General features: G+C 38.4%; 1 protein-coding gene across 11 annotated transcripts in view; it reads left to right on the plus strand.

Moving 5' to 3' along the window:
* Positions 1 to 27,290, plus strand: part of FHIT (fragile histidine triad diadenosine triphosphatase) — a 1,412,849-nt gene that overhangs the window by 625,222 nt on the left and 760,337 nt on the right. For all 11 annotated transcript variants that reach the window (XM_086697744.1, XM_086697748.1, XM_086697743.1 and 8 more), the window contains one exon: positions 7,687 to 7,806. In XM_086697744.1, the coding sequence (XP_086553870.1) occupies positions 7,687 to 7,806 (120 nt within the window). The remainder of the gene's footprint in view (positions 1 to 7,686; positions 7,807 to 27,290) is intronic.

The following is a 27,290-nucleotide window of genomic DNA, read 5'->3' on the forward strand; positions in this document are numbered from 1 at the left end:
ATAGGCATGTATTCCGAATCACCAGATGACTGACTTACAAGGATACTGCTGTGTGGTTTTGGCACCAAAGGATTCCCTTATTGTGACAGTACCTTTGGTTTAGGGATTCTGAAAGCGCGGTCTCTGGAGTCCTAGATTCCCAAGTTTGGGAAGTCCTTAAAGGTGTCTTGTCTGAATAATATCCTTTAAAGGAGATCTTGTGAGGTTCACAGTGAATTTGAGTAAGCCACTTGACTTCCCCCCTTATTCAATGTCTCTAAAATGAGGGAACTGGATCTAAGTGATCTCTGTGGGCCTTTTCTGCCTCAAATTCTAGAATTGATTTTTCTTTTGGGGGACAAGGTTAAAAGCATACGGTAGTTATTTCAGTTGGATGTTAATATCACATTGGAAAGCAAACCAGGAAGAAACCTGATCTACCCTGAAGTGAGCTGTTGTCATCTCCCGTTGTTAATGGTTGGGAAATTTAACATTTTAGAGCTTTTGCTTTTGTGCCCATTGAACCTTATTTCATTGCAAATTAGGCTGCCTATCTAGCCCTATCAGAAAATGACTGATCAAATCCACTGAGTCACAAAATTAAATGTGAATAGTCAATAGAGACCTTTTCGTTACTTCCTTTCTCTGTACTATGTTTTGAAGACAGAGTTCTAAAAATAACATGATGCTACTGGCTGCTGTGAATTCTAGGAGATAGGCAGAGACAGGTTGCAGGAAGTAGAGAGGTTAAGAGAGGGTACAAATAACTTCCACAGCAGAAATGATGGAAAATAGAGACTGATTTAACACATTGAAGGCACATATTTTTAGTTCAAGATAACAGATGTTATTATTAAGGAATATAAGTTAAATAATTGGCTAAAAATATAAGACCTGGGGTTTTCATTAACATGCTATTATTTATAAACAGGCAAATGCAGGTCTCAGTCACTGTTGCTGGAGTCAGCCTTCTATTTCTGTCTTAGCTGAGGCTGCTAATAAGTCTAAGGGCCTAAACATTGGGCTGAGGTCCTTAACCCAGTGCTTGGTTTTCTGGATGCCAGTAGCTGTCATCTCCATATTTATTAAGAAACCGAGATCCTGGGAGATGATTTTCTCCAGGAATTCAACAGAAGATTGGTACATCCAGCCTTCTTGTTTGATTAAAAAAAAAAATCAGCAATTTTACTTTCGCTTAAAATACAATTGCTTTTGGTCATCTTCATGTGAGAGGAGAGTATTTAATATTTATCTCAGCCTTGCAGACAGTTTGAGATCCTAGAGATGCAGGAATCTTCCCATCACACAGTATTGGCTCTTAGCCATTTCTCTACTTGTTTTCCTCTTATAGTTGCTGGCGTGTTCCTTTTCTACTGAAACTAAAACTTGAGGAAGCATGTCTTTTAACAGCACAAATGGGCAGAATTTTACCACAATTAAAGAAGAAGCTGAATTAGATTTGGGTAAAGAGATAAATAGTGCCACTTTTGGTAATATTTCTTGTGACATAGATGCGCTTTACTTACACCATCAGCCACTGTTTTCAGATGAGATCTCTGAGGGTACAAATAAAGCTCCAGCATATCAGTAACTATATGAAATTACAATGCTATATTATTTCAAGGCCTCAGAAGGTGGACTTGGGAAGGATGGGGAAGCTATCTGACAGAGACCTAAGGGGGTAAGAATATGCCATGGGACTTAAAGATTGATCTGCATTTATAATGGGAAATTGAGCATTAGTTTAGACTATAATAAGAATAGCCTCTATTGACACTTGTACCCCAATGTTTACAGCAGCACTTTCAACAATAGCCAAAGCATGGGAAGAGCCCAAATGTCCATCAACTGATGAATGGATAAAGATGTGGTCTATATACATAATGGAATACTACTTGGCAATGAGAAAGAATAGAATCATGCCATTTGCAGCAATGTGGGTGGAACTGGAGGGCATTATGCTAGGTGAAATAAATAAGAGAAAGACAGATATCCTATGTTTTCACTCATATGTGGAACTTGAGAAACTTACTAGAAGATGGGGGGAAGAGAAGGGGAAAAATAATTTGAAACAGGGAGGCAAACCATAAGAGACTCTTAAATACAGAGAACAAACTGAGGGTTGATGGGGAGGGGCAGGGTAGAGTGGGAAATGAGTGATGGGCATTGAGGAGGGCGCTCGTTGGGATGAACACTGGGTGTTGTATGTAAGCGATGAATCCTGGGAATCTGTCCCCGAAAACAAGAGCACACTGCACACACTGTATGTTAGCCAACTTGACAATAAATTATACTAAAAAAATAAAAAATTAAAGAATAGCCTCTACTGAATGAAATAAGATGTATAATTTTCATATCCATGGGAAAAAAATTGACCTAGTCAGTGGAAGGTAGGAAGGAAAATAAAGTGAAGCAAGAAGAAGATGAAAACAAAAGTGAAATAGGATGTTCCAAATAAGCTCAAAGAATAATTGGCATAAATGCATGAGGTTAAACTAATCAAGGTAGGTTGTTCCATGGATGGAAACTAAATGCTATATTATTTATAAAGTACATTTAAAAGGACACAGTCTAATGATAAGGGGATCCCCGCAAGCTCAATGTTTGGCTCAAGTAATTAGAGTGACTGTGACATGGTAAATCTGAAGAAATAAGGAAAGGGGAAAAAAAAAACAGGGGAAACAAACATAAGCAGAAAATAAGCAGTAATAGAGAAAATTAATAAAAGCAAAGAACGGAAAGAAAAGGTTCTTTGAAGCTTAATAGGTAAGATATAAATCCCAGGATGACTGATAAAAATATATATGTTATGAATAGGTACAAAATAAGGTAAATACGAATTGCAGTTTCAATATGTTAAAGGAATGTGAGTTTTTACCAATAAAGATTAATTTAGGTGAAAAAAATGATTTAGGCTAAATTTATCCTAAAAAAAAATGATGCAAGAAATAAACCCCATAATCAGTAAGCATTAAATAAGTTGTAATGCTTATCAAGACAATCTTCCCTGTAATATAAAAATAGGCCTAGACAGTTTGACAAGTAGTTCTATTTAAGTCTCAAGGAACAGAAAATCCTTGTTTATAAAACTTCTTATTGAACAGAGAAAAGCCAACCTATAAGCTGGATTTCTTTTTTAGACAAAAACCAGGTTAAAAAGTATTGGCTAACTTAGGACATGATAAAACACTAAGATTCAAATCCAGCAGTGTATTAAAAAATAATTTGACTAAGTGTAATTTTTTAAAAGGTGAAAGGATGTTTTAGCATTTAAAAGTGTTACTGTAATTTATCACATTAATGACAAAGAATAAGAAGTTGTGTGATCAATGACAAAGGGATAAAAATTGTTAAAACTAAGTTTTTTCTTTTTTAAGGAATCAGCCCTTAGCCAACTTAAAATAGAGATTTTTTTTTAGCTTGATAAAGTCTTTGTACTAAAAAAGTATGGCAGACATCATTCCTAGTGGATTTATACTCAAAGGTTTAAACTCATTGCTTTACCTTTCAACACATTACCAGATACCAAACCAGTGCAGCAAGATAAAAAAAAAAAAAAAAAAAAAAAAAAAAAAAAAAAAAAAAAAAAAAAAAAAAAAAAAACAAAAAGCACAAAAGCAGAAAGATTGAAGTGAGAGAGGTAATTGTCATTATTTCTAAGGAAAATCATTTATATAGGAAACCAAAAAGAATCAGCAGAAACTATTAGTAGCAATCCAAGGGTTCAGCTAGGTTGCCAGCTTGGAAGGGCAACATATAAAAATCAATAGCTTTCCTCTGTATTGGGAATAACCAATTATAAACTATGATGATAAGATATCATTTATAATAGTGACATAAACTAAAAGCTATCTAGGAATAAATCTAAGAAAGAATTCATAAAACATATAAGGGAAATTTAAAACCCTATTACAAGAGTTTTATTATGGTATCATAGAACGTAAAAGCAGCATTCATAAATGGATTGATTGAATATTATGAAGGTGTCGCATTTCCTCCATTAAAATTTAAATTCAGTGTAATTCCAATCAACATCTCAGGAATAATTTTTTTTCATGGGGGCAGACCTGAATCTACAATTTATATGGGAGAATAAAGATAAAGAAGGATTTTTTTTTTCTTACAAGGCATTAACATTATACAACAGAAGTTGGCAAATTACAGCCCACAAGCCTAGTCCAGGCTGCCACCTGTTCTTATGAATAAAGTTTTATTTGGACACAGCCACATCCATTTACTATGTATTGTCTTTGGCTGCTTTTATTCTGCCATAACAGGGATGAGTGCTTAGAACAGACTGTGTGGCCGGCTGAATCTGGCCCTTTAGAGAAAAAATTTGGCATCCCTGTTTTTCAGCATCTGGCATAGAATCACAATATCTTAAGTACAGACTCCTCCCTTTACACATAAGGGAATTTGGTGTAATCATTCCCAGCAATTGGTGTTCGGAAACTGTTTCACAAAAGGAAAAAATTAAACCATTTTCATATTTTATACCAGAAGCAAAGTTTCAAGTAGATTAAATACCTGTTAAAACTATGAAGCTGATAGACAAAAATCTAAGATATTATTTTGGTAACCTTATAGTGGAGACAGGTTTGTTACATAAGATTCACAGGACACAACCATAAAAAGAAAATTGATCAATACATCAAAATGAATGCTTCCTATTTAATGTATCATATGATAGGAAAACTAACAGATGGTGAGAATATAATTGTCATGTTTAATAGGCCAAGATCCATATTTAAATATACAGGGGGCTCTGAAAAATCAGAAAATAGAAAGGAGGAAACCACTACAGAAGGGCAAAGTATGAATTGGCAATTCAAGAAGGAGAAATATGTACTTATACATACCACACTAGAGACAAAAGTAAAGGATTCCATTTTGTCTATCATACCAGTAAAAGCTACCTAATCAGATACTCTCAAGTGCCGGCAAGAATGTGAGTAAATAGAAGACTAAACATACTGATGCTGGGAATGCAGACTGGTGCTTCTATTTTAGAAAATCTAAATATTAAAACCAAATAATGGGACTCTAGCCTAGATACCCAGGGAAATCTATGTAAGGGTGGTCATCTGTGATATTTGTGGTTCAAGATTGGAGATTAGCTAGTCCTTTGGCACTAGAGGGAAAACTACAATGTAATCCAGTGAGAGGGAATAGGCATTGGGAAGGAATGAATTACGCGTACCTAGAGCACCATGAATGAGTGTCTAAAACAGTGTTGAGGGGAAAAAAAAAAAGGCAGAGTGACATTTAAAGCATGATATGATTTATATACAAATTAAAAAAAAAACATGCAGGAGCCCTATGTATTTTTGACATGGCAATATTTATAAAAATGCAATTAAGATTATAAACAATACATTGATCATGAAAAAGTGAAGCTCTGTGGTTGAAAGAATGGAACTGGGCATAGAGGATGAAGGAGAAATGATGAGAAAAATGAAAACCAAATGAAGAGTTTTTCATGGACTCTAAGTAGGGGCTTATCAACTAGAGCCTGTGCTGAAGTCAATTCTGTACAATCATCCTTTAGAGGAAACAAAGTCTGGGCACATTAGTCCTAACAGCATTGTTAGATCCAGCTTCTCAAACAATGTCACTAGGTATGGGTCTCTCTATCTTGGCTCTGCCCACCTCTCTGGATGTCAGGTGGACTCTTTTTAGTGTAACTTTTAGTTGTTTTGGTTCATGTGAGCAGATTGGCAACTCAGCAGAAAGAAAGTTCTTCCCTTTAGCATCAGCAGTAATCTTCTTGTGGATCTCCTTTTTTTTCAGAGGCTCGTGTTTTGTCCTGTGTCTGCTTTTGAACCAGCCATGTGACAGAAGCCTAAGGATGCCTGAATCACTTTCCTGTCCCTAGAGTCAAGCAGTGGGAATAGCCCCACAAACAGAATATGGTGGGGGGGGTATTACCCAAAGAAAAATCAGGATGGTATGGACAGAAATACAGAAAGTAGATGCTAGGCAGGCAACCTTCCCCCCACCCCCAGCAAAAACCAAGTAAGGTTAATAATAATCATAAGACACACCAAGAGCTGTAGTGGAATTGAATCAATGCTGTTTGCAGAATGACTGAAATGAAATGCCATGTTTATTTAAAAAATTGTGGGGGAAATGAAAAAAGGTTAACTCTAAATATCTGAAGCACTGCCACTAGCACGATACGTATTACATCCTCTCCAAGGCATGAATTCATGACAAACAAATAGACTTGGAGGAAGGGCAACTATGTAATGGCTGGAATTGATTGTCTTAGAAGCAATGAATAGTGAACTTCCCATCACTGGGTATATTCATGCATAGTCTAGCCAGTTAGTTGGCCAAGATTCTGTAGGGAAGGACCCAAGGATTGGGAGAATAGTTGGGTTTGATCATGGTTCTCAATCCTTTGGGCAGCTTACTCAAGCATAGATTGCTTGGCCCTTTCCCAGAGTTTCTGCTTTGGTAGGTCCAGAGTAGGAATTCAGAATTTACATTTCTAAGTAGTTCCCAGGTGATGCTGGTGTTACTGGTCCAGGAAACACACTTTAAGAACCACTGGGTACACTGGTTTTCAATATCCTCATTGGCCTGTCATTTTTATTAGCTAGTTGTAAATGTTCTGAAAACCAGTATTGTATCTTTGAGGCAAACCTTCTCTTTTATGTCTTAGTCCCTGACATGTGTTAGGTTCTTGCCATGTGGGCACTTCTAGATGATAGTAGATGACATTTGCATGGCCCTCTGTATCTTTTGAGTCTTTGAGAACATGAGGATCATTAAACAGTTGTACATTTGTTGGTATGCTTTGTAAAATAGTCAACCATTTACTGACATTGTCTGTTTTGTAATCTTCTGGTTTCCCATGGATTGATCTATTCTCACAGATTTATAGGAGGATAGTTTCTGAATTGGAAAATGAGTGGTTTTCCAAGGAGGGTCTTAGTTACTCGGGAAGTAACGTTGCCATGCATAAGCATAGGAATGATGGAAAACCCTTACTTGGTACCCAAATGCTAAGCACCACATACTGATTCAGTCATATTCCACTCCCATGACTCCCCCCCCCAAAAAAGAGAATATGAAATATTTCACAACCTGCATTAACCAGGAATTGTTCTCCTCTTGAAGTCTGTTATGCTATTTCTTTTTTCTCAAAAATTTTGCCTTCAATTTTGGAATTTTTACTAGAATAGTTCTTTGGAAGTGCTCATGTTTTGGTAGTTTTAGGCAAGGTCAAACGGTGTTTGTACCTTTTCTAAATTGCTTTTACATAAATAAAGATGAAACCATTTGAGAAAAGCATTTAAGAATTAAATGGTTTATAGTCCATGCTTAACAATTAAAAATTTCAGCTTAGCAAAAATGATGAAATGAATGGATAAAAATAACCTGACAGGCGGAACCTAGTAACTTTGGGTTAAGGTGACGACTTGAATTACAGAGGGATTTAAGAAGACTGTTTTCTTGTCCTTGTGCGAGCTTCTGCTTAAAAACAATCAAGGCAACACTGGGTAAGGAGAGGAGAGTATTTTAGGAGGATTTGCCTAGAATCCATCTTAGTGGACTTAAATGGGGAACAGCTTCAGTGATTTCTACTTTGCAACTAACAATCTGTAGTATTGGAATTTGCTTTTTTTAGAGTTGTATATAATCTGAATTTCTCATCTGAATTTTACAAATTCTCATTTCCTAAATCATCTTCTTTTTCAGGTTTCAACCGTGAGGAAATGTCATTCAGATTTGGCCAACACCTCATCAAGCCCTCTGTGGTTTTTCTCAAAACAGAACTGTCCTTTGCTCTTGTGAACAGGAAACCTGTGGTACCAGGACGTATCCTTTTTGTTTTGTTTTGTTTTGTTTTAAGAGAGGAAAAATAAAATGCCTCTGAACTTAACAGACCAGAGGATTGCAGCATTGGCTTCCAATGTCGGTCTGAAAAAGAAAAGGGCTCCGCCTTCCTCCCCCTTTGGAGAAACCAGGTAAGATGTTGCATTTATTCCGAATCCAGTTGGTGGCACCAGTAATATGCTTGATCAATGTTGCAGAACTTTCTGAAAAGAGTTGCTTAGCAACCGTGGCTTTGGAGGTGAATTTTTACTTGACCTTTTCACTATAGTAGCTGTGTAAATAAATAGGTGCTTCTAAAGTGGGCCTAGTGAATATCATGGGTACTTTGTTTTCAGTTATCAGTAGCAAATCTTAATAGTAAGATAGAGATTGGCTGGCACTTTTGTGATGTGGAAATAAGGTATTACCTAAGGATTTGTGATTGACTTGGTGTCTTTACCTTTTAGGGATCATTCTAGCAAATTCATATACCTCAATATACTTAACAAAATAGTCATTTTCATTTTAGGATCTGAAATAGCATTTTTTTTTGTCTTGGAGAGCATCCCAGCTTCTGGATGGTCATCCAGTATCATTGGTGGTAGAGTTTTATTTCTCTCTGACCATTGACTTGTTGTCTTTCCTGCTGCTGACTTCATTGGAAGCTTTATTCTTTGCAGCGGGAGCAGCAGGAATTGGTGAAATGTTCTGGAGTTATTTTTGTGTTTGCTTAGAGTGTCACTCGTGACTGTGTGCAAATGACTTTTGTACTGATGCTTTAGAGTTATTTTTTTCTCTTTCCCTCTAATTTAATTTACTATGCAGAGGGCAATAAAGTATAAAATTTCATATTTTAAGATAATAAACATTTTCCACACTAAGACATGATTTTACTTTGAAATAAATGTCTCTGTAATTTTTAATCTATAAGTATCTCAAGATTTTTTTTCCAGAGTAAATTAAAATTGTGTGTGTGTGTATATGTGTGTGTGTGTGTGTGTGTGTGTGTGTGTGTGTGTGTATAATTTTTTTCCCCTATGGGAATTTTCAAAGTGTGTGAGAACTTCAGGAATAATCTCCTTTCTGGGCCATATACCTGATGTAACATTGAAAAAAAACACAAATAAGAAAAAAAGCACCAAAAGAGAATTGTGATTTTATGGTAGACACCCGGATTCCTTGAATTTAATTTTGACTAAATAAATTATGTACATTTATAAAACTAATGATAACAGCAATAAACTAATACAAATTACTTCTTGATATTTACCTTTAAATTTATAAACATAGTCTAAATTATAAATGGTAAATATTTAAAAATATCATTTCTTGTCTACTGAAGTAAAAATAAAAGCTGGAATGGTTCAGGAAAGTCCTATAAAAAAAGAAAAATTTTCAAGCTGTATGTCAATTTTATATGGAGTTCTTCTAAGAGACTTTGAAGTTCTTAAAATGACAGAAGCATTTTATTTTTTCGTTTGATTCTGCTGCAAGTTTGTGGTTGTCTTTTTCCTCTGTGGATTTTTTTTTTAATGGTTGAGCATTCTGGTGTCAAAAGAATATGGTTGAAATGCCATATCTCTTTGAGTGCCAGCTTTAATTGACTTTTATCTTCTATCAAAGAGGGGACCTGGGATGAAAATGTGATTTTAGATGAACAAATTTTAATACCTTGCCCTGGAAGGTTGCACAGTTGTACTGCTTTTTTAATGGTTAATAATAGAATGAATTTAGCTTTGTAATTTTTTTAACTCATATCTTGATAGTAGAAAACTTGATTTTCATGGTCTTTTTAACAAATTTTGTCAGGTGTGATGCAAGATATAGGTCATTGACATGCTTGTACTTCAGTTGAGGTGTCTGCCTCTAGGAAAATGCACAAGCTGAATAGTGAGCCGTTAGTAAATGATGACTAGTCTTTTTCCAGATGGCACTGGAGCTGCTGTTTTGGAAATGGGTCCTGGTCAGTTCTCCTATCTTTGAGTAAATGCCAGGGACACGAGGGACGTCGCATTAAAGTGAGCAAACCTCAGTTTGCTTGGAAGGTAGCAAGAAGGAGCCGACCCTTTCTGAGGATAACAGAACCAGGACATTTTTATAATCTGTATATTGAGTGAGGCATTTCATATCTGCAGGGTTGAAAGGGGTCTCAGGACCAGTAGATAATGTATTCAGACAATCCTTTTTATATGATGATTTTGTGATTTTTTTTAATTTTTTTACTTTACCTTTGTAAACTCGGCTAGGTGACAACGGTGAGAAGAATCTTAATACGTTACTCATTCGCCTGCAGAAAGCGATATTCTTTTGTCTTGTGATTTGGGAATTGAAGCTGTGGATAGCTCTGCCCACTCACATTTCATAAAATAAATGGTGAGATGTCTGCAGCAGGCTTTAATCTTCCCCCAGTGCTCTGTTCTGTCTGCCCTAGATGAGCCCCTTGGTGTGGGTGTCCTAACTCGTACAGCATCTTGAACCCTCCCTGCTCCTGGACTTCTCTCCAGCCCACACATCATTCAGACCATGGCTCCCAATCCTATCTTTCTCCTTCCTAGTCCCTTCCAAACTACTAGTGAATATAATGAATGTTTTTTTTTTTTTTTTTTTTTTTTTAAGGAGAAAGTCCAAACTCTTTAGCATAATCTTAAAAGATTTTCACTATTCTTTTTTTTTTTTTCATTTTTAATGTTTATTTATTTCTGAGAGAGAGAGCATGAGTTGGTCAAGGGGCAGAGAGACAGAGAGAGAGAGGGAAACACAGAACCCGAAGCAGGCTCCAGGCTCTGAGCTGTCAGCACAGAGCCCGACGCGGGGCTTGAACTGACGGACCGTGAGATCATGACCTGAGCTGAAGTCGGACACTTAACCGACTGAGTCACCCAGGCGCCCCTAAAAGATTTTCACTATCTTGACTCAACCTTCCCCCTTTACAACTATTTCCTAAACAGGTGTTGTATTTCCTTTCACCATGTTCCCCACCCCTGGCCACCTTTACCCTGCCTTTCTCTTCGAGATGAGATCCTACCCATCCTTTTTTGTTTCAACTAAAATGTTTTGATACCCGCCTTGCCCTCTCAGGAAGTAAATGTGTGGTCCTCTCTGTGACCCTTGACTCCTTATTTGCATGTCGATTCATGCAGCAGTTTATTACAGAGCTCCTGCTCTGTTCCAGGCATTGGGCCAAACACTTACCCAGTCTGCCTCGTGTCAGAACTATGTGCATTCTTGTTTGTCTCTGTGCCGAGTCCTTCGTTCCTGGAAAGGGGTGGGGCAGGAGCTCTTACACGTCTTTTTCCTCAGCATCCAAAGTACTATCCTGTCTGAATTTTAAGTGAAGCTGTAATCATCAGGAGCATATGGATCATTTCGATTGATGGAGCGGGACAACAAGGGTCCATGGAAATCCTGCCTTTTCAGTATGCCCAAGCACCAGCCAAATCTTGTTCCCATTTTATTCCAGAACTTATAGTATCCTATTAAAGCTATATTTTTTCCAACTTTCCCCTCCTGCTTTGTCAGTTGGAATCTTGTTTACATGTCTGTGTTACAAGGGTACAGTTAAGTCTAAAAGTGGTGAATGAATTGATGGCCGATGGAAAAAGATTTTTTTTTGCCTGTTAGTTTTCAATGGACAAGTCTGTATTTTAAGGGCAGTATATTGGCATCTTTACATAAATGGGAAATTATTATTTTGTATTTATGATGATTTTCTTTTTAAAGAGTATTCAGGTGGCCTTTGGGGAATGTGCCATTCATGAGACTTGTAAATGTCATCTTTGAACTTGTGTTCTCTCTAACATTTTGCTCCCTCTCCCCAAACCTTTTTTTCTTAGGACTTTGCTCACTGACTTTTTAATACCTTTCAGAGGAGGAAAAGAACTGTTAGATCAGGGGCCAAAGGTAAACTTTTGAAGCAAGACTATTGGCTTCATTCTCGAAAGACCCACTCGAATCCCTCCTTGTCCCCACCGAAAGCAAATACTTCTGCTTGTCGCAAACAGTGTTTAAAGCTGATTGAACAGGCTTTGGCCTCTGTGGTGCAACACTCTAGAAGGATATGTCAGAATGTCTTTAATCCATTAATTTCTTGTTCCTGGAAAATGCTTTTCAGAGTGTCTTGGTGAGAGAACAGAATCATTTTGGAGATTGCATCTTAAGAATTCTGTAGTGAACATTTTATTCATGGACCTCAGTGCAGTCCGGCTATTGTTCATGGCTTAAGTAAATTTGAGCCAGTATGGTTAATACTTCTCTGTACCCCGTTCCCTTGCATTGTGCTACATCTCCCTCCCATCTTGAGCATGAAAAATGAATTTGAGTATTAGTGGAATCCATTTAGAGACTGGGGCTTTTATGGTAAGTAAAATTATTCATTTGTTATGTCCTGGTGTTTTCAGCAGACTGCGTATTGATCTTTGGATTGCTATTCAGAATGGCAGAAGGGGCCCTAACGTAAGGGAACACGGCGACGTTTGTGAACGGGTTGAATGCAGTGTGTAATGACAGAGATAAACCTGGCTTGCTGGCCATACTGTATTATACAAATCATTTGTCAACAGTTTATTGGATCAGTTTTTAAAAAGAGCAGGTTTTTCCAAACAGGAGCATTGCACACCGAATGTTATCAAGTGCAGACACTGTTTGGATGATGCATTGAGGATAGCTTTATAAAGTGCATTTGTGAAGAATTAGACTATGTCCCTTGAAAGATATTTCTGCTGAATGTTAGAAACAAAAGTTGGGCACAATGGAAATTGTTCTCTAAGGTCCAAGTTTAATAGGTAAAAAAGAAAACTCTGGCAAATGTCTTTTAATATACGATTTTACCTTTCCAAGCAAGCAATGGGAAGTTGTCTGTTTTTAGACTATTGCCGTGTTGAGTTCTCCTGAAGCAAATGAACAAATAATAAAAATAGCTTCATTACTTAACAGTGCTTCTTACGGAATGGATGCTATAGATAAAAGTGCCCTTTTAGTTCTTCCATAAAAATCAGAAATATTTGTCATTTCCTGAGTAGGTTGTAATCTTGTGAATTTCTTTAATTGTTCAGGAAACTGCAGTTATTAGCGATCTGATGATCTTTCATTTCTCAAAAGAGTTTCTTTTTAAACCTTCCTGTGCAAATAAAATAAGCACAGGCACTATTTTAATATCCTTATTACTAAAGATAGTTTTTCTTTCTTAAAATTTCCCTCAGTGTGTCTTTCCCCCTCCCCCCCCCCCCCCCCCCCCCCCCCGTGCATGCCTGTCGTGTATTAGCTAGCTTAAAGTACTCTTGGAGAAACATTCAAGGGCAATCTTGCTGTCCTTTGTCCTGAGCTGCAGTGGGACAAGTTGGTTTTCTTACAGTCATATTTTTCTTTATTTTGCAGGTTATTGTGTTCAAGAATTCTGCATGTGGCAGTGGTTGTTCAGTTAGAACAATTCTGTTTCTGTGGGAAAGGTTCCCGTATAAATGTTTACCTACCTTTGGGTTGGTAGCTAGAAAGAGTCTTTGATGGCATCGGTCAGCAGGGACAAAGGAAACTCTTGGATGCTTTTATCATTCACTGAGTTGACTAATCTCTTTTTTCAAGCATCTAGAACCCACCACAGATGATCTTGGCAACCCTCATTGCAAGACAAACTTTGTGTGACCCTCATCCGTCTTGACTGGTCATCTGAAGAATTACTGCACAAAGAGCAAATGCATTTTATCTCAGATGCGACTTCTTTGGTTGGTAATTAGCTCACAGTGTTAAGGATGATTCTGAGGCTACATGCAGGGTCAGTGGGTAGTAATTGTCTTGGGTACCAGAGGAGAAAGAGGAACGCTCCTTGCCAAGCTCTGCCTCCCCCAGGTTTATTTTTCGTTCCTGGAGCTGGGACTGGTGTCTTTGTTTTTATTGTAGACACAATGATGGATTGTTGGCACCTGATACTGAAGGAATTAATAGATGCTTTGTATGTGTGCAGGGAACGTTTGAAATCGGATGGAAAACAATGTGTGGATTTTATACCCTTTGTCCTGGCCCATTCAAACCAAGGTGACTCACCCATGAGGCGGTGGATGTAAAGCATGTGCAGATTGGTCTCTAGACCTCATCCTGGCCTCTTCCTACTGTCAGTGGTCTCTCCCTGGCTCCTTGCTGAGTGCTGGCTGATGAGGATATGCATATGGTGGCCTTGTGGTTCACTTGGCTCCTCTTCTGAGTGATTTTCCTTCACCTTGACCTCTTCTTTATAATAGGATTTACCTTCTAGCTTCAGGCCCTGCTGTGAATGGGGTGAAATGGGCAGGTCTGACCATGGTTATGCATTAATGGAGGGAAATGCAACTGGCTTTTTGAGTAGAGCTTTTAGGAGGTTGCTGCATTCTCTCAGAATTGCACAAAGCCTATAGAATCACTTTCACCACCAGAAAAAGATATCTTTACAATCTGCCTGTCGATATAAAATAGAACTCTGTTGGTATGTGAGCACAGGGAGGGGTGGGGGAGGACAGTATGAGGGGTGCTCTATCTCCAGCTGTAGCAAATGGTAGGATGGTAATTATAGGTATTAAAATAACACTTTGAATATTTCTCATATTAGTTGCAAAAATGAATATCCTATAACAGGACAAGCCATTTCCCATTTCTATTTGTTTCTATGTGAAACTTTCCCCAGGTAATTTTAAATCATCACGGTTAACAATTACTGAACTCTGTTCATTATATTCCAGGCATGTTTTTGACCTGCTTCCCATGCAAGCCATCAGATTGTAAGGAACAGGGAAAGGCTGGCCACGGTGTTGCCAGCCTCACACTTGTAACAGAACATAATTAGAAGTAATGAATGAAATAATACATCATTATTCATAAGAAATGTCACGTAATTAACTTAAATAATGCAAAATATATTCTAATTTCCATTTGGAATGAAAATAGATTTGTTGGAACATCAGTAGGCAGTTAATGTTTATCCTATATTTTCATACACATATCAAAACTGTTAAAATCTATTGAAGGAATAAACATGGATTTTCCACAACACAATAAGTCAAGATGGCTTTCTTTTGCTAATAGAGTCTTATGTATATTCCTCATTTATTATATATGTAGTTTGTATATATGTTCAATTTTTAGAATTAGCATAATTTATATTTATTGCAAATTAATGATCTAATTTATTTACTTAGCTTCCATTTCTTCTCTCAGACTAATTGACTGAAAAAATAACTATAAATTTGCAAATAGCTCTTGGGCACAAATTCTAAATGGGCCTTATCCTAGGAACTCTCTACAATAGTAGATCTTGGAACTAGTTTTGTGTTCTAAATTATTTCCTGGGATTTCTCCTACAGGCTTTAAATGTGCCTCAGGAGTCTTGGTTTGGCTTAGATGTAGCCACGGTTGGCGCTCAGGATGTGGGTGGATATGTCTTAGGCAGAGGCATGATTTTCATATGCAAACAATTAGTATGACACATGGCACTGACCAATGTCAGGGTAGTTCTTGGAAACTCTCTGCTGTGTCAAACATCAACCTATCAATTTCTGTATTGTGGAGAGGTCTGGGGAGCCCCAGGGGAGGAGGCAAAGAGGAAGGAGCAACATGCAGGGGATAGTACATACAGAAGGGTTTTGAGAGTTTAATAACAGGAATGGACATGCCAGTGGCCATGTCTCAGTGACAGCCCTGGTTGTAGAGAGATGAAGACTGATAGGAGGAAGCTGCTGTTAGACCCTTTGACTCAAACCTGATATTTGTTCTTCAATACCATTGAGTCCAGCAGAATCACAGGTTTACCAATAAATTAAAAACAACAGAATTCAGGGGCATCTGGGTAGCTCAGTCCGTTGAGCATCCAACTCGATTTTGGCTCAGGTTATGATCTCACAGTTTGTGAGGCTGAGCCCCGTTGGGCTCTGCATTGACAGAGCCACGCCTGCTTCCGATTCTCTCTTTCCCTCTCTCTCTGCTCCTACCTCATTTGCCTATGTGCTCTCTATCCCTCAAAAATAAATACATAAGGGGGACCTGGGTGGCTCAGTCAGTTAGGCATCTGACTTGGGCTCATGTCACGATCTGACAAATTGTGAGTTGGAGTCCCATGTCGAGCTCTGTGCTGACAGCTCAGAGCCTGGAGCCTGCTTTGGATTCTGTGTCTCCCACTCTCTCTGCCCCTCCCCTGCTCATGCTCTGTCTCTGTCTCTGTCTCAAAAAAATGAATAACACATTAAAAATAAGTAAACATTAAAAAAAACTATTCTAAAAACAAAACGGGAAAACAGAGTTCTTTATTTCAAATGACCACGTTCCTTACATGACCTGGCAGTTCTCTAAGAACAATTTAGGGTAAAGCTTAACCTATAGCAGGAGGAGACTGAGATAGTGTCCTATTTCTCCTGTGTGCATTTGTAGTAGGGGTGAAAAGTGTATATAGGGGCGCCTGGGTGGCGCAGTCGGTTAAGCGTCCGACTTCAGCCAGGTCACTATCTCGCGGCCTGGGAGTTCGAGCCCCGCGTCGGGCTCTGGGCTGATGGCTCAGAGCCTGGAGCCTGTTTCCGATTCTGTGTCTCCCTCTCTCTGTGCCCCTCCCCCGTTCATGCTCTGTCTCTCTCTGTCCCAAAAATAAATAAACGTTGAAAAAAAATTAAAAAAAAAAAGTGTATATACACATATACAACTTCCTAATATCTTTTGTTAAAAATATTTTGGAAATTAATTAAACTAAAATAATAAATTATGATGAGTAATGCATTTTTGGAGTTGCTACTTTGTTTTGTCCTTGTTGACCAATGAGCAGTTGAAATGGGAAGGTTGAGTCTCAGGCCAATGGTGGTTCTACTAGATGGAAGTGAGGACTTCACCTGGGACTCTTGAGCCTCACTGTGTCCTTCTCTCCACCCCCTCTAGCTGCCATCCCATGAGCAGCAAACCTTTTTGTATCATTGGTTAGGTGCTGTAAGGAGTTATTTTCCCCAGAGTCTAAAACCTTCCCTATTACTCCTCCTTTCTATGGCTATGTTGTTGTAAATGTATTCTCTGCCGCTTGTATTTCTCACTGACATTTTGGTGGCTTTGTTGTTTAGGTGTAATCATCATTATCATTTAAGAATAGGACTAACCTTGGTGAATTCTGCAGTGCTGGTGTGGGAGGACAGGTGGTCTAGCTTGTTTAGCTGTATTTTGCTCCTAGGTAAAATGAGTCCAGGAGGAGCAAAACTCATCTGGCTCTCTAATTATTCTGTTTTCTAATAGCTTTTGAAATGGCTGTACTTATCAAGAGATCTTTTCATCTTTAAGATTTATTTCCAGTTCAACAGATTTGTAGGAACTAAGACTTATCTGTTGAGTGCTAATACTTTAACAGTAAACCACGATCCCTTTCCATTCACCAAAGATGATTGCTTTAAAATTTGTTAAATAAGATATGTCAGGATAAAATAAATCAACAGAAATTACATTAAAATCTTTAGAGTGTTTCTCATGCAGACGGGTAGAATACTAGTTAGTATTTTCTATTCTGTTTGGAAACCAAATGACCCCTAGAAGCTTTTTTCTCATGGAGCTGTATCTTCGGTAAAGTCATTGAAATTCAGGAATAGAACAGACATTCACTGAGACTTTTCACATTGTCCTAGAAGATGAGCAACTAGAGCCCAAACAGGGAGGCTGACAATCTTCCTGGAGAGCTACTCATATATGAGAGAGAGCCACACTCACTTTACGAAGGGGTAGCAGCAGAACCAGACCTACCATGTTGAGCCACACTTCCATGCTGCCAGACTATGTATGAGGAGAATCAGTGAGGGGAAAGATACAGCCAGATGGAATGAAGAATTCCAGAGGACTCTTCTCCCTCTAGATGACTCTTACTGCCCATGAAAGTCATGAGCAGAATGTAGCTCAAAGAACCGAGCTGGATGATTTCAACAAAAGGGTGCTGCCATTTTGTTCCCTGGCTGGATGCTGAGCTATGGAACCTGCAGGCTATAGAGACAACTGCTATGGGATAGGAGTGTGGTACAGGTACAGGATAGGCTCCTTAGGAGAACTTCCCATCTACTCTATAGAGTTTGGGATTACACATGAGCACAGACCTGTGCCTGCCTCTCATTTGCTTCTGAATGGGGCAAGGATGGGAAGAGCCTTTTTGGAATGGCCTATAGTAGAAGGGAAAAAAGGGATTGAGGAGTAATATTCCTGAGAAGAAGATGGAAACAGCTTTTCTACCACACCCCTGTTGTCTGGAGCCCTTGGAAGAAACATATAAGCAATTCAGCAGGTCCCTTGGTCCTGCACAGAACCATGAATGCCAAAGTAGTGGGCATGTGCCACAAGGGTGCTCAGGTAGATATTGGCATAACTGAGGCACTGACCTGTCGAGAAATGTGACTGGGTCATATACCACTGACAGTGTTTTAAAGACATGCTGTCCTTTTTTGAATGGACCCTCAGAAGCAGATAAAGTGACAGTAGAGCTTGAATACCTTTCCAGAAAAAAAAAAATCAGCTTTGAACTATGTTGAGACCCATATATTTGCAAAAGCTCCCACCAGATGGAACTGGAGCTAGACTCGGGATACCAGCCTTTTACCTGCTGACAACCAGTTACCTAAGACCATGCTGCCTCTAAAATCAGAGTAGCTCAGCCCCAGAATGGGGAAAAAGTTGGAAGACAGCTCAAAGTAGTCAAGGTTGCCGCTCAAGCCTGTCCTTAATCTGAGACTGGACAGATACTTTTAATTCTGAAAAGTGAGTGCAGAGTTACAGATTCTGCCAAAACCTTGCTAAGGGTCTGGGAAGGGATTCTATGTAGCATGATTAGAAGAGCAATAACAAGGAATATGAGCACAACACGTCTTTGCCCGCCCCACCCCAACCAGAGTTGAGATTCTTCAGTCACTGTTGACACAAGTAAAGTGGTAACATAAATCTTTAAAAAAGGTGATTTATCAGTTAATACCATGTTAGATAGTAGTATGTGATCTGTTGATGGCCTTAATTCCTAGGAACAGAATCTTGAGTATAGTAGATGGTTAAGAAATATTTATGGGAAAATATTACTCTTGTTTCAAAACAGGTTGATTAGGTAAAAGAGCATTCAATTACTTAACAGGTATGTCTGATGGGATTGGTAGGGGATTTTCAGAGTGTCCTTAATTAGCCAGTGAAGGCTTGCTATATGCCAAGTTTTATTCCTTCTGTTTTTCAATTCTAGTCTTAATATGGTACACTCTTGATCTGAAGTATCAGTCTAAGGGTTGAATGCTACTGGACTGTTCTACATGATAACAGCCAGAATGAGCCTATTAAACATCTTGAATCCGTGTCACGTCTCTGCTTATGGCTTCCTGTTTGCTTCCAACTAAAGTCAGTTACACAATGATCTACAAGATTCCTACATGAGTCTTCCATCTGTCCCCCACCACCAACCATTATCCTTTGGTTTCATCTACTGTCATCATCCTTTAGTGATTTCAATGGTGACCTCCAAATGGTATGTCTGTCTTAATCTCCTAAACCAGTGAATATTACCTTACTTGGAAAAGGGTCTTTGCAGAGGAAATGCAGTTAAGAATTTTGAAATAAGATCATCTTTAGGGTGGCACCTGTCCTAAATCCAGTGGCACACGTCCTTAGTGACACAAGGGTGGGGACTGCACAGAGCAGAGGAAGCATTAACGTGACCAGGGAGGCAGAGGGAAGAGTGGTGTGGTAGAAATCAAGGGATGTTGGTGGCCACCGGAAGCTGGGTGAGGCGAAGAACAGGTTCTCCCCCGGAACTGCCAACACCTTGATTTCAGACTTCTGACTTCCAAAATAGCTAGAGAGTCCGTTTCTTTTGTTTTCAGCTACCAGTTTGTGGTAATTTGTTACAGCAGCCACAGGAGACTGATCTCCTTTCCACACTCACTCCGCTCCTTCCATACCCACTTCCTTGTTGTTCATTGAATATTCTAAGCACAGTCCTGCCTCACAGCGCTTGAACCAACTGTTCTTGGAACGCTCTTCCCCCTGATGAATGTACGCCATGCTGTTTTATCTCCTTCAGACCTTTATTCAAGTTGTATGCAAACGTCACCTTCTCAGGACTGCCTTCCCTTTGCTGTTATTTAACATTGCAACACCTCTCTGGCTTCTTTCTTTTTTTTTTTCTGTAGCATTAATATTGTAACTTTATAACTTACTGGTGTCACAGGCTCACTGGAAATGGGACATCCACAAGGGCAGGCAGGCATTGCTGTCTAGTTTGTTCAAGACTGTGTCCTCACGGCCTAGGAGTGTCCCTGGGGCATGGCAGGCATTCAGTAAATATTTGTTAAATGAGTAACTCTGGTTATTGATTATTTGGAATTTTTAGCTTTAAAGCAAATAAAAAAAAAAAAAGGGGGGGGGTGGGAGGGACCAGAGTTCTCATTTAACAAGTGGACCAATTTGATAAATTCTCACACCAGGCAATGCTGTGTAGTGGTTAAGAGAGTGTTGACCTAGATTTTATACTCACCTGCACATGTGTACACACTCACACTTGGATGCATCGTTAACATTTATCATTCCAAAGTGGCCGGCTCTGGAAAAGAGAAAAGTAACAGGTGGTTTGAGCGTGAAAAAATACCCCACCCACCTCCCCTGCCCACCCCTGCCCCCATCACAGTTTTTCTAGATTTCCATGTGGATTCTAGCCAGGCTGATAAAATGCGTTCTTTCTTGGCTGAGCCCTCTGTCTGAAGTGGTATTTTATATCCTCCTAAATGTCAGGAATTAACATAGGATTTGATATCTCATCATCTGGTAAGCTTTGATTTCCAACATTTTGTTACCATGTTGCTTTCTCTGGGTGTAGAGCAGGTCTGTGTGCAATTTCCTGATTCCTTAAGTCAAGTTTTTATGAGCCTGTCTTCTTGGCTTCACACACACATAGGTTCCTTACACATGTACTTATTTATAAGTCTCTGATGAATCCCTCTGAGAAAACCTTTATGTTTATGATTATTTGTGTAGCAACCAACACATTGTCAAGCTATATTGTCCATTTGTTTATTTCTTGGAATGTCTGAAAAATGACTTCAGTTGACTAATCAAGTATAGCAAGATTAAGTGCTTTAAAAATAAGACCAAACCAAAGTCAGGAAGAAAATAAGGAAAGTAAGATGAAGCCAAAAGTGAAATTAGTGGATGAAATGGGTAACAGTTCTCCATATACTTGCTAGAGATGGGTCACAAAGTTCGCCCTGAGTTTTCTGGCACCATCCCAAAGGAAGGAAAGAGCATCTGTCCTTGAGGTAAAAATAGGCTGATTGCTCAGGAAATGCGAAAACATGAGCAACACCAGAGAGGAGAGTCCTATTTTCTTCAGATCCTTCCACAAGGAGATGATGCTAGAATATGTGATTGACAGTGTTCTCACAATATCCTTACAGTGCACATGGAGGTTCTCCCTTGGAAATAGATCCTGAGTCTACCACTCACTATCTCCCCCCCACCCCCTTGCCGAATCTTGCCTGGACGGCAATCCTCTCTAGGTACCTTGTTCACAAAGCCTTCCAACCACTCCCTCCCTTGCTCTTTAACATCATATAGTGGCAGTCGTGGTCTTTTTTTTTTTTTTTTTAATTTTTTTTTAACATTTATTTATTTTTGAGACCGAGAGAGCATGAACGGGGGAGGGTCAGAGAAAGGGAGACACAGATCTGAAGCAGGCTCCAGGCCCTGAGCTGTCAGCACAGAGCCCGACATGGGGCTCGAACTCTCGGACTGCGAGATCATGACCTGAGCCAAAGTCTGACGTCCAACCGACTGAGCCACCCAGGTGCCCCAAGGCATGGTCTTTTTAATATAGGCATTAGACCAGGTTCTTCTTTTAAGAACTTTCACTGGTTGTTTCATTCAATTAGAACAAAGCCTCCAGGCTTCACCTTGGCCTCCTGGATTTCTGGCCCCTGCCTCATTCAACTTGCTGCTCCTGCTAGGTCTTTGTACCTGCTGTTGTCTCCACCAGGAGTGTACCTCCCTGTGACCTTCATGTGCCTCCTCAGTTCTCTTTTAGGTTCCAGTTCCTGTGTCCTCACCTCCACACAGAGACCTTTCCTGACCTGCCATAGAACTCAAGGTGTGGAAACAGTAACTAGTGATGATTAGCGAGGCTCTTGTCCTGTCTCTGGAGTTGAACATGCAGGGAGAAGGAGTTCTACCCCTGTGTCTGTTGCTTCCTTTACCCTCTTTGGGTGCAGAGCTGTTTATATTTGTGAAAACTACCAGCCAGCTTTGGATGAGGATTTGGAGAACTGGATTTTAGTTCAATTTGGGGAAACCTAGTCAAGTCATTTTATCTTTTTTTTTTTTTAATTCTTTTTTAACATATATTTATTTTTGAGAGACAGAGACAGAGCATAAGCAGGGAGGAACAGAGAGAGAGGGAGACACAGAATCCGAAGCAGGCTCCAGGCTCTAGGCTCTGAGCTCGAACTCAAGAGCTGTGAGATCATGACCGGAACTGAAGTCGGACACTTAACCGACAGCCACCCAGGCACCCCTTGTTTTGTTTCTTCATGTGAAAGTAAAGATGTAACTCTAACCCACCTCCTGGACTATGTTGAATACTAAATTCAGATGATGTGGAAGACAAGAATGAATGAATGGATTTGGCTTATGGGAGCATGGCATAATAATAATTATAGTTTTTCTACTTTCCATTTTCATGATACTTGAAGGATGGTCCAGGGCTTGGGTTTGGGTAAAGGACATCATTTAATTGTGGCCCTAAATTTGTCAACTGAAGTTTAAACTGAAAGAAACTTTCTGGATTCCTGGGTATAAGAATATCACATAGCAACTGAAATAACCCAGACCTAATTTTAAACTACTTAATTAAAAATGGCATTAAAATAGTACCCAGGATTAAAAATAAACCTTTAAATTGATGGGAATTTGATGTTCTGTGAGCCTTTTTACTTTTTTCTGTGTGGTGTGATGAAAAATACATATTATTTTCTACTGTGTTTAATGCCTGGGAAGCTGGGGTTCATTCATGGCTGAGAGTGGCTTTGCCATGGTGGTTTTAAATTAAATTCTCAGGGGGTTTAAATCATTCTAGATGCTCAACCCTCATTAACTGTAACGGGAGTTACTGTACAAGTCTCTTTTCTCCACACATAGCGCTGAAAAATGACCCTCTCACACCACCTTTGTGTCTTGATCTTTGAACTAATTTTAATGGATTTTTTTTTTTTTTTTAAGTGTAGCATCTCTGTGCAACCCTCAGGGTAATGAGATTGCTAACAATTTGCTGATAAGCAATAGGCCTTCATTTTGCAGTGCTCGACCTACACATGCTGGAAAGCTTTGGGTCTGGGCTGACTGGCTTTCTGGACCACATGCTTCTCTTTTATTCAATTTCAAGTGAAGCTGTCCCTTTTTTCCCCCTCCTTTCATCATCTCTCTTGCCTCCCACATCTTCATCTCCTGATATAATCAGTACACAGTAGATACTCAGCACTGATGTAGTTCTAGTACTACTGAAATGTTAGAAAGGGGAGGAGTTGCTTATGGTCAAAGAAGCATCTGGTATTCTTAATGTAATCTTTTAGTAACCAGCTAATGAATTGCCTGACTGAAGAAACGTTTTGTCTAAGTTATGTCTATATAGTTTAGATCAAGTGTAACAAGTTTTTTATTCTTGCATTTATTTTTTTCTAACTATAAGAATATTTTCCCATTATATAAAATGTATACCATCTATAATCTCATTAGCTAGACATAATTCCTGCTAAAATTTCAGTTTATTTCTTTTTTTTTTGTTTTTATCCATTTCTCTAGAAAAGAAAAAAACTTTATAACCTGATTTTTTTTTACCTATTGTTGACATTTTCTGATTTTTAAATATATATGTTACCCCGAGAGTTCTAATGGTGGAATATTACACTATATGGATCTATTATAATTTAGTGTTCACTATTCAAACTGTATCATGAATGTTTTGATAAAGGATCTTTGGTTCCATTCCTGATAAACTTCTTAAACTAGGATCATTTGATAAAATGTTATGCATTGTTTAAATTGACAAATATTTCCAAATGTGTTTTACATCAGCAATACACAAGCAACATACATCTGACTGTATACCCTCATCAACTTTAAGCATTTAAGATTTTTGAATGTGTCCTAACCTTTGCCAAGTTAAAGATTTATCTATGTCATTATTTCCACCTAATCGATAGCAGGGTGAACTTTTAAATGTATCTATGAATTATTTTCATAGTTAATTATTTGTTAATATCCTTTGCTCCTTTTTCTATTGAAGTTTTAAGTCTTCTAGGAATTAACTCTCTGCCTGTCGTATTCATTGCAAATATTATTCTTATTTTGATCTCTTCTTTAGTTTGCTTATGATGTTAGTAACATACATTTTAATCTTTTGTCATAGTTAAGCTTATCAGCTTTATCATTAGTGAGTTTCTCCAGTTCTTTTAGGCTTACAAAGTCTTTCTATCCTGAGATCAGTTAAATATTTTCTTTTCTTTTTTTTTTTTTAAGGTTTTTCTCTTTCTTTCGTCAGCTATCACCAAGCTCATAGCACTTCATAGACAGGCTTTAAAAAATTCACTCTATGTTCCTGGCATCACTTTGAAGGAGGCAGATGAATGCTTTTCTCGAATTATAAGTGAAGAGACTACAGGGTGGGTAGCAATGAAGCAGGTGGTTGTTCTGGAAGCAGAGATGTGCTTTCGCATTCTTACAATAATAATACGTGTATGTTTCTTTGTTAAACTCTTACATTGGTCTTTCTATTATTAATTGCCGCTTTTACATATTTCCTGGCTGAAGGTAATATGAAAAAGGTAGATCTTGGGGAATGTGGTACTTTTGTCACGTGTCTCCTGAGTCACCAGAGATCTTACATTCAATATATTACAGTGTTGTTTTGTGTTCTAGATTATGCTTAATGTAACTATATGGAATGCATTCTATAATACTGTAATTCCTTGAAAATAATTAAAGCCTACATGGCAATTCCTAATCAGCCAGATTATTTCATTAAGCTGAAGATCATCCTTTGACTATTGATGAACAACAACAACAAGAAAAACTATAGCCATACAAGTAGGTCATCGGCCTGTGGCCCTAGTGAGGTAAATGTAGAGAAGCAGGGGAAATAACCCATTTTCTAGGATTCTGATAGTCTTCGGAAAAAAACAAAAAAACGAAAACTGAGGATATTGAATGAAGTGGAGGGCAAAATCTAAGAAGATGTGGGAGGTTTGATGGAATTGAATGGAAGATTTATACATTTAATCAAAATTACACCATGTAGAGAAGTGATACAAGTAGGAAAAGGTACCCATAATAAATTCTTCATTCTGTTTTCAGTTCTTAGACCATCTCCTGAATGACCTTTATCAGTTTTTAGGAATAAAATAAATAGAAATTTGTCCATATAGAAATATATTTAACCTAAACTGGACATATAATTATTGGCCTTTAAATTGAAATATAATTGACATATAACATTGTATTCGTTTTAGGTATAGAACATAATGATTTGATATAGGGATATATTACAAAATGATTACCATGTAAGTTTAGTGATCATTCTCACCACACGTACTTTTTTTTCTGTGATGAGAAATTTTAAGATCTCTCTGTAATATTAACTCTTGATTGTTCTTAACCATTTACCACTTTTTGGTCATTAAAACCTGTCTGAATGGGTCAGCTTAATCACTTCCTGGCATGTTTTTTAAATTTTTTAATGTTTATTTATTTTTGAGAGAGAGAGAGAGAGAGAGAGCGCGCACAAGTTGGGGAGGGGCAGAGAGAGAGGGAGACAGAGGATCCGAAGCAGGCTCTGCACTAACAGGCTGACAGGAGTGATCCTATGTAGGGCTCCCGCTCAAGAATTGTGAGATCATGACCTGAGCCGAAGTCGAGCTCAGTTGACTGAGCCACCCAGGTGCTCCCCTGACATGTTTTTATAGACAAAACTGAACACACATTACCTGAAAGAATTACCACTGTCTGGTGTGACTTTGAACATGGAAGCGTTTTGAAGGTAGGATGCTGTCATCCTCTGAAAGTGGAGATTCCAATGATTTTTTTTTTTTCCTTCTCTCAGGCTGTCAAAGTATGTATCTGAACTCCATTCTCAGTTTACTGGGATTCCTATTATAACATGGATATGATTCCATGAATGTTCACTCCTGCTAAAGAAATCCTTGTTGTTGTCCCAGCTGTGGGAATATAAAATTCAGTATAAAGATGCCAACCCATGACAGAGATTCTGCTTGTAAAACCAAGTGATTATTTTAGAACTTATTTAACATTACTCATGTAACATTGATATATGCCTTGAAAATTTGTCTAAGTATTTGAAAAATGTTAATACTCATAAGCAATTCTATGAGACAGGTACTGAGTGCCTCTGTTTTATAGGTAAAGGAATAAGATATTCAAAGCTTAATTAATTCAGATCAAGCATGTATTAAGTGGCAAAGTCAGGTTTCAAACCCAAATGTTCTAACTGCAGTGTCCATGCTCTAAACCAGTGGTTTTGGGGCCGCCAGTGTCCCTGAGGCCTTTCAGGGAACCTGTGAGGTCTTTCCTTCTTCAACTACATTATCTGTATGAGACCAACTTTTCTTCCTACACTTAGACCAGAAGACCTATCATGGCAGATAGAAAGCAGAACTACAAATGAGAATGTATTTGTCTTTTATCAAGCCATTCATGAGAGCTTTGCAAAACTGTAAAACACTGCCACTCTTTATGCTAGTATTTTTTTATTTCAAAAAATATGATTATCATAAAATATTGATTTGTGTTAACATGTTGTAAGTTCGTTATTTTAAGTAAACCATTAAATATTTAAAATTTTCTCAGTTCTAATTCCTAACGAGGTATCAGGAGATATAATCATCATAAGCATGAGATACTTGGTATCATCAATACTTTTTTTGGTACGTGAAAGTATGGTTGACAGGTAATACAATGTTGTGTTAGTTTCAGTTGTACAATATAGGGAACTGAAAATTCTGTGCATTATGCTCACCACAATAAGTGGTTACCATCTGTCACCATGCAGGGTTATTACTGACTATATTCCCTATGCTATACTTTTCATCTCCACAACCTAATTATTTTATAACATCAAAACTTTTCAACAGTTAAAGGGGTATGTAGACCACACATTTTGTGAACTGCTCCTCTGAACCCTCTAATTGTGCTTCCCCACTCCTGTGTCTCAGCTATAGCTTCTCCCTTTTTTTCAGCTATTTATGCTTTAATCATCACTCAGAAAGAAACCAAAGATGTGGGCTTTATTTCTTAAAGGTGAGGGTGATTTGGAACCCTGGGAAGCAGTAACCACTCATGCCTAGGTGTGAATCCTAGCTCCCTCCTTACTAGGAGCAGACCCTAGGATTTATTTAATCTGTCTTTCCCTTAGTTGCCTCATGCTTAAAATGGGGTAATAGTATCTACATCATGGGATCGTTATGTGCATCATGGGAGTTAATGGATGT

The sequence above is a fragment of the Puma concolor genome, chromosome A2 (genome assembly GCF_028749965.1).
Source record: "Puma concolor isolate L17-30 chromosome A2, mPumCon1.1.hap2, whole genome shotgun sequence".
Taxonomy (NCBI): Eukaryota; Metazoa; Chordata; class Mammalia; order Carnivora; family Felidae; genus Puma; species Puma concolor.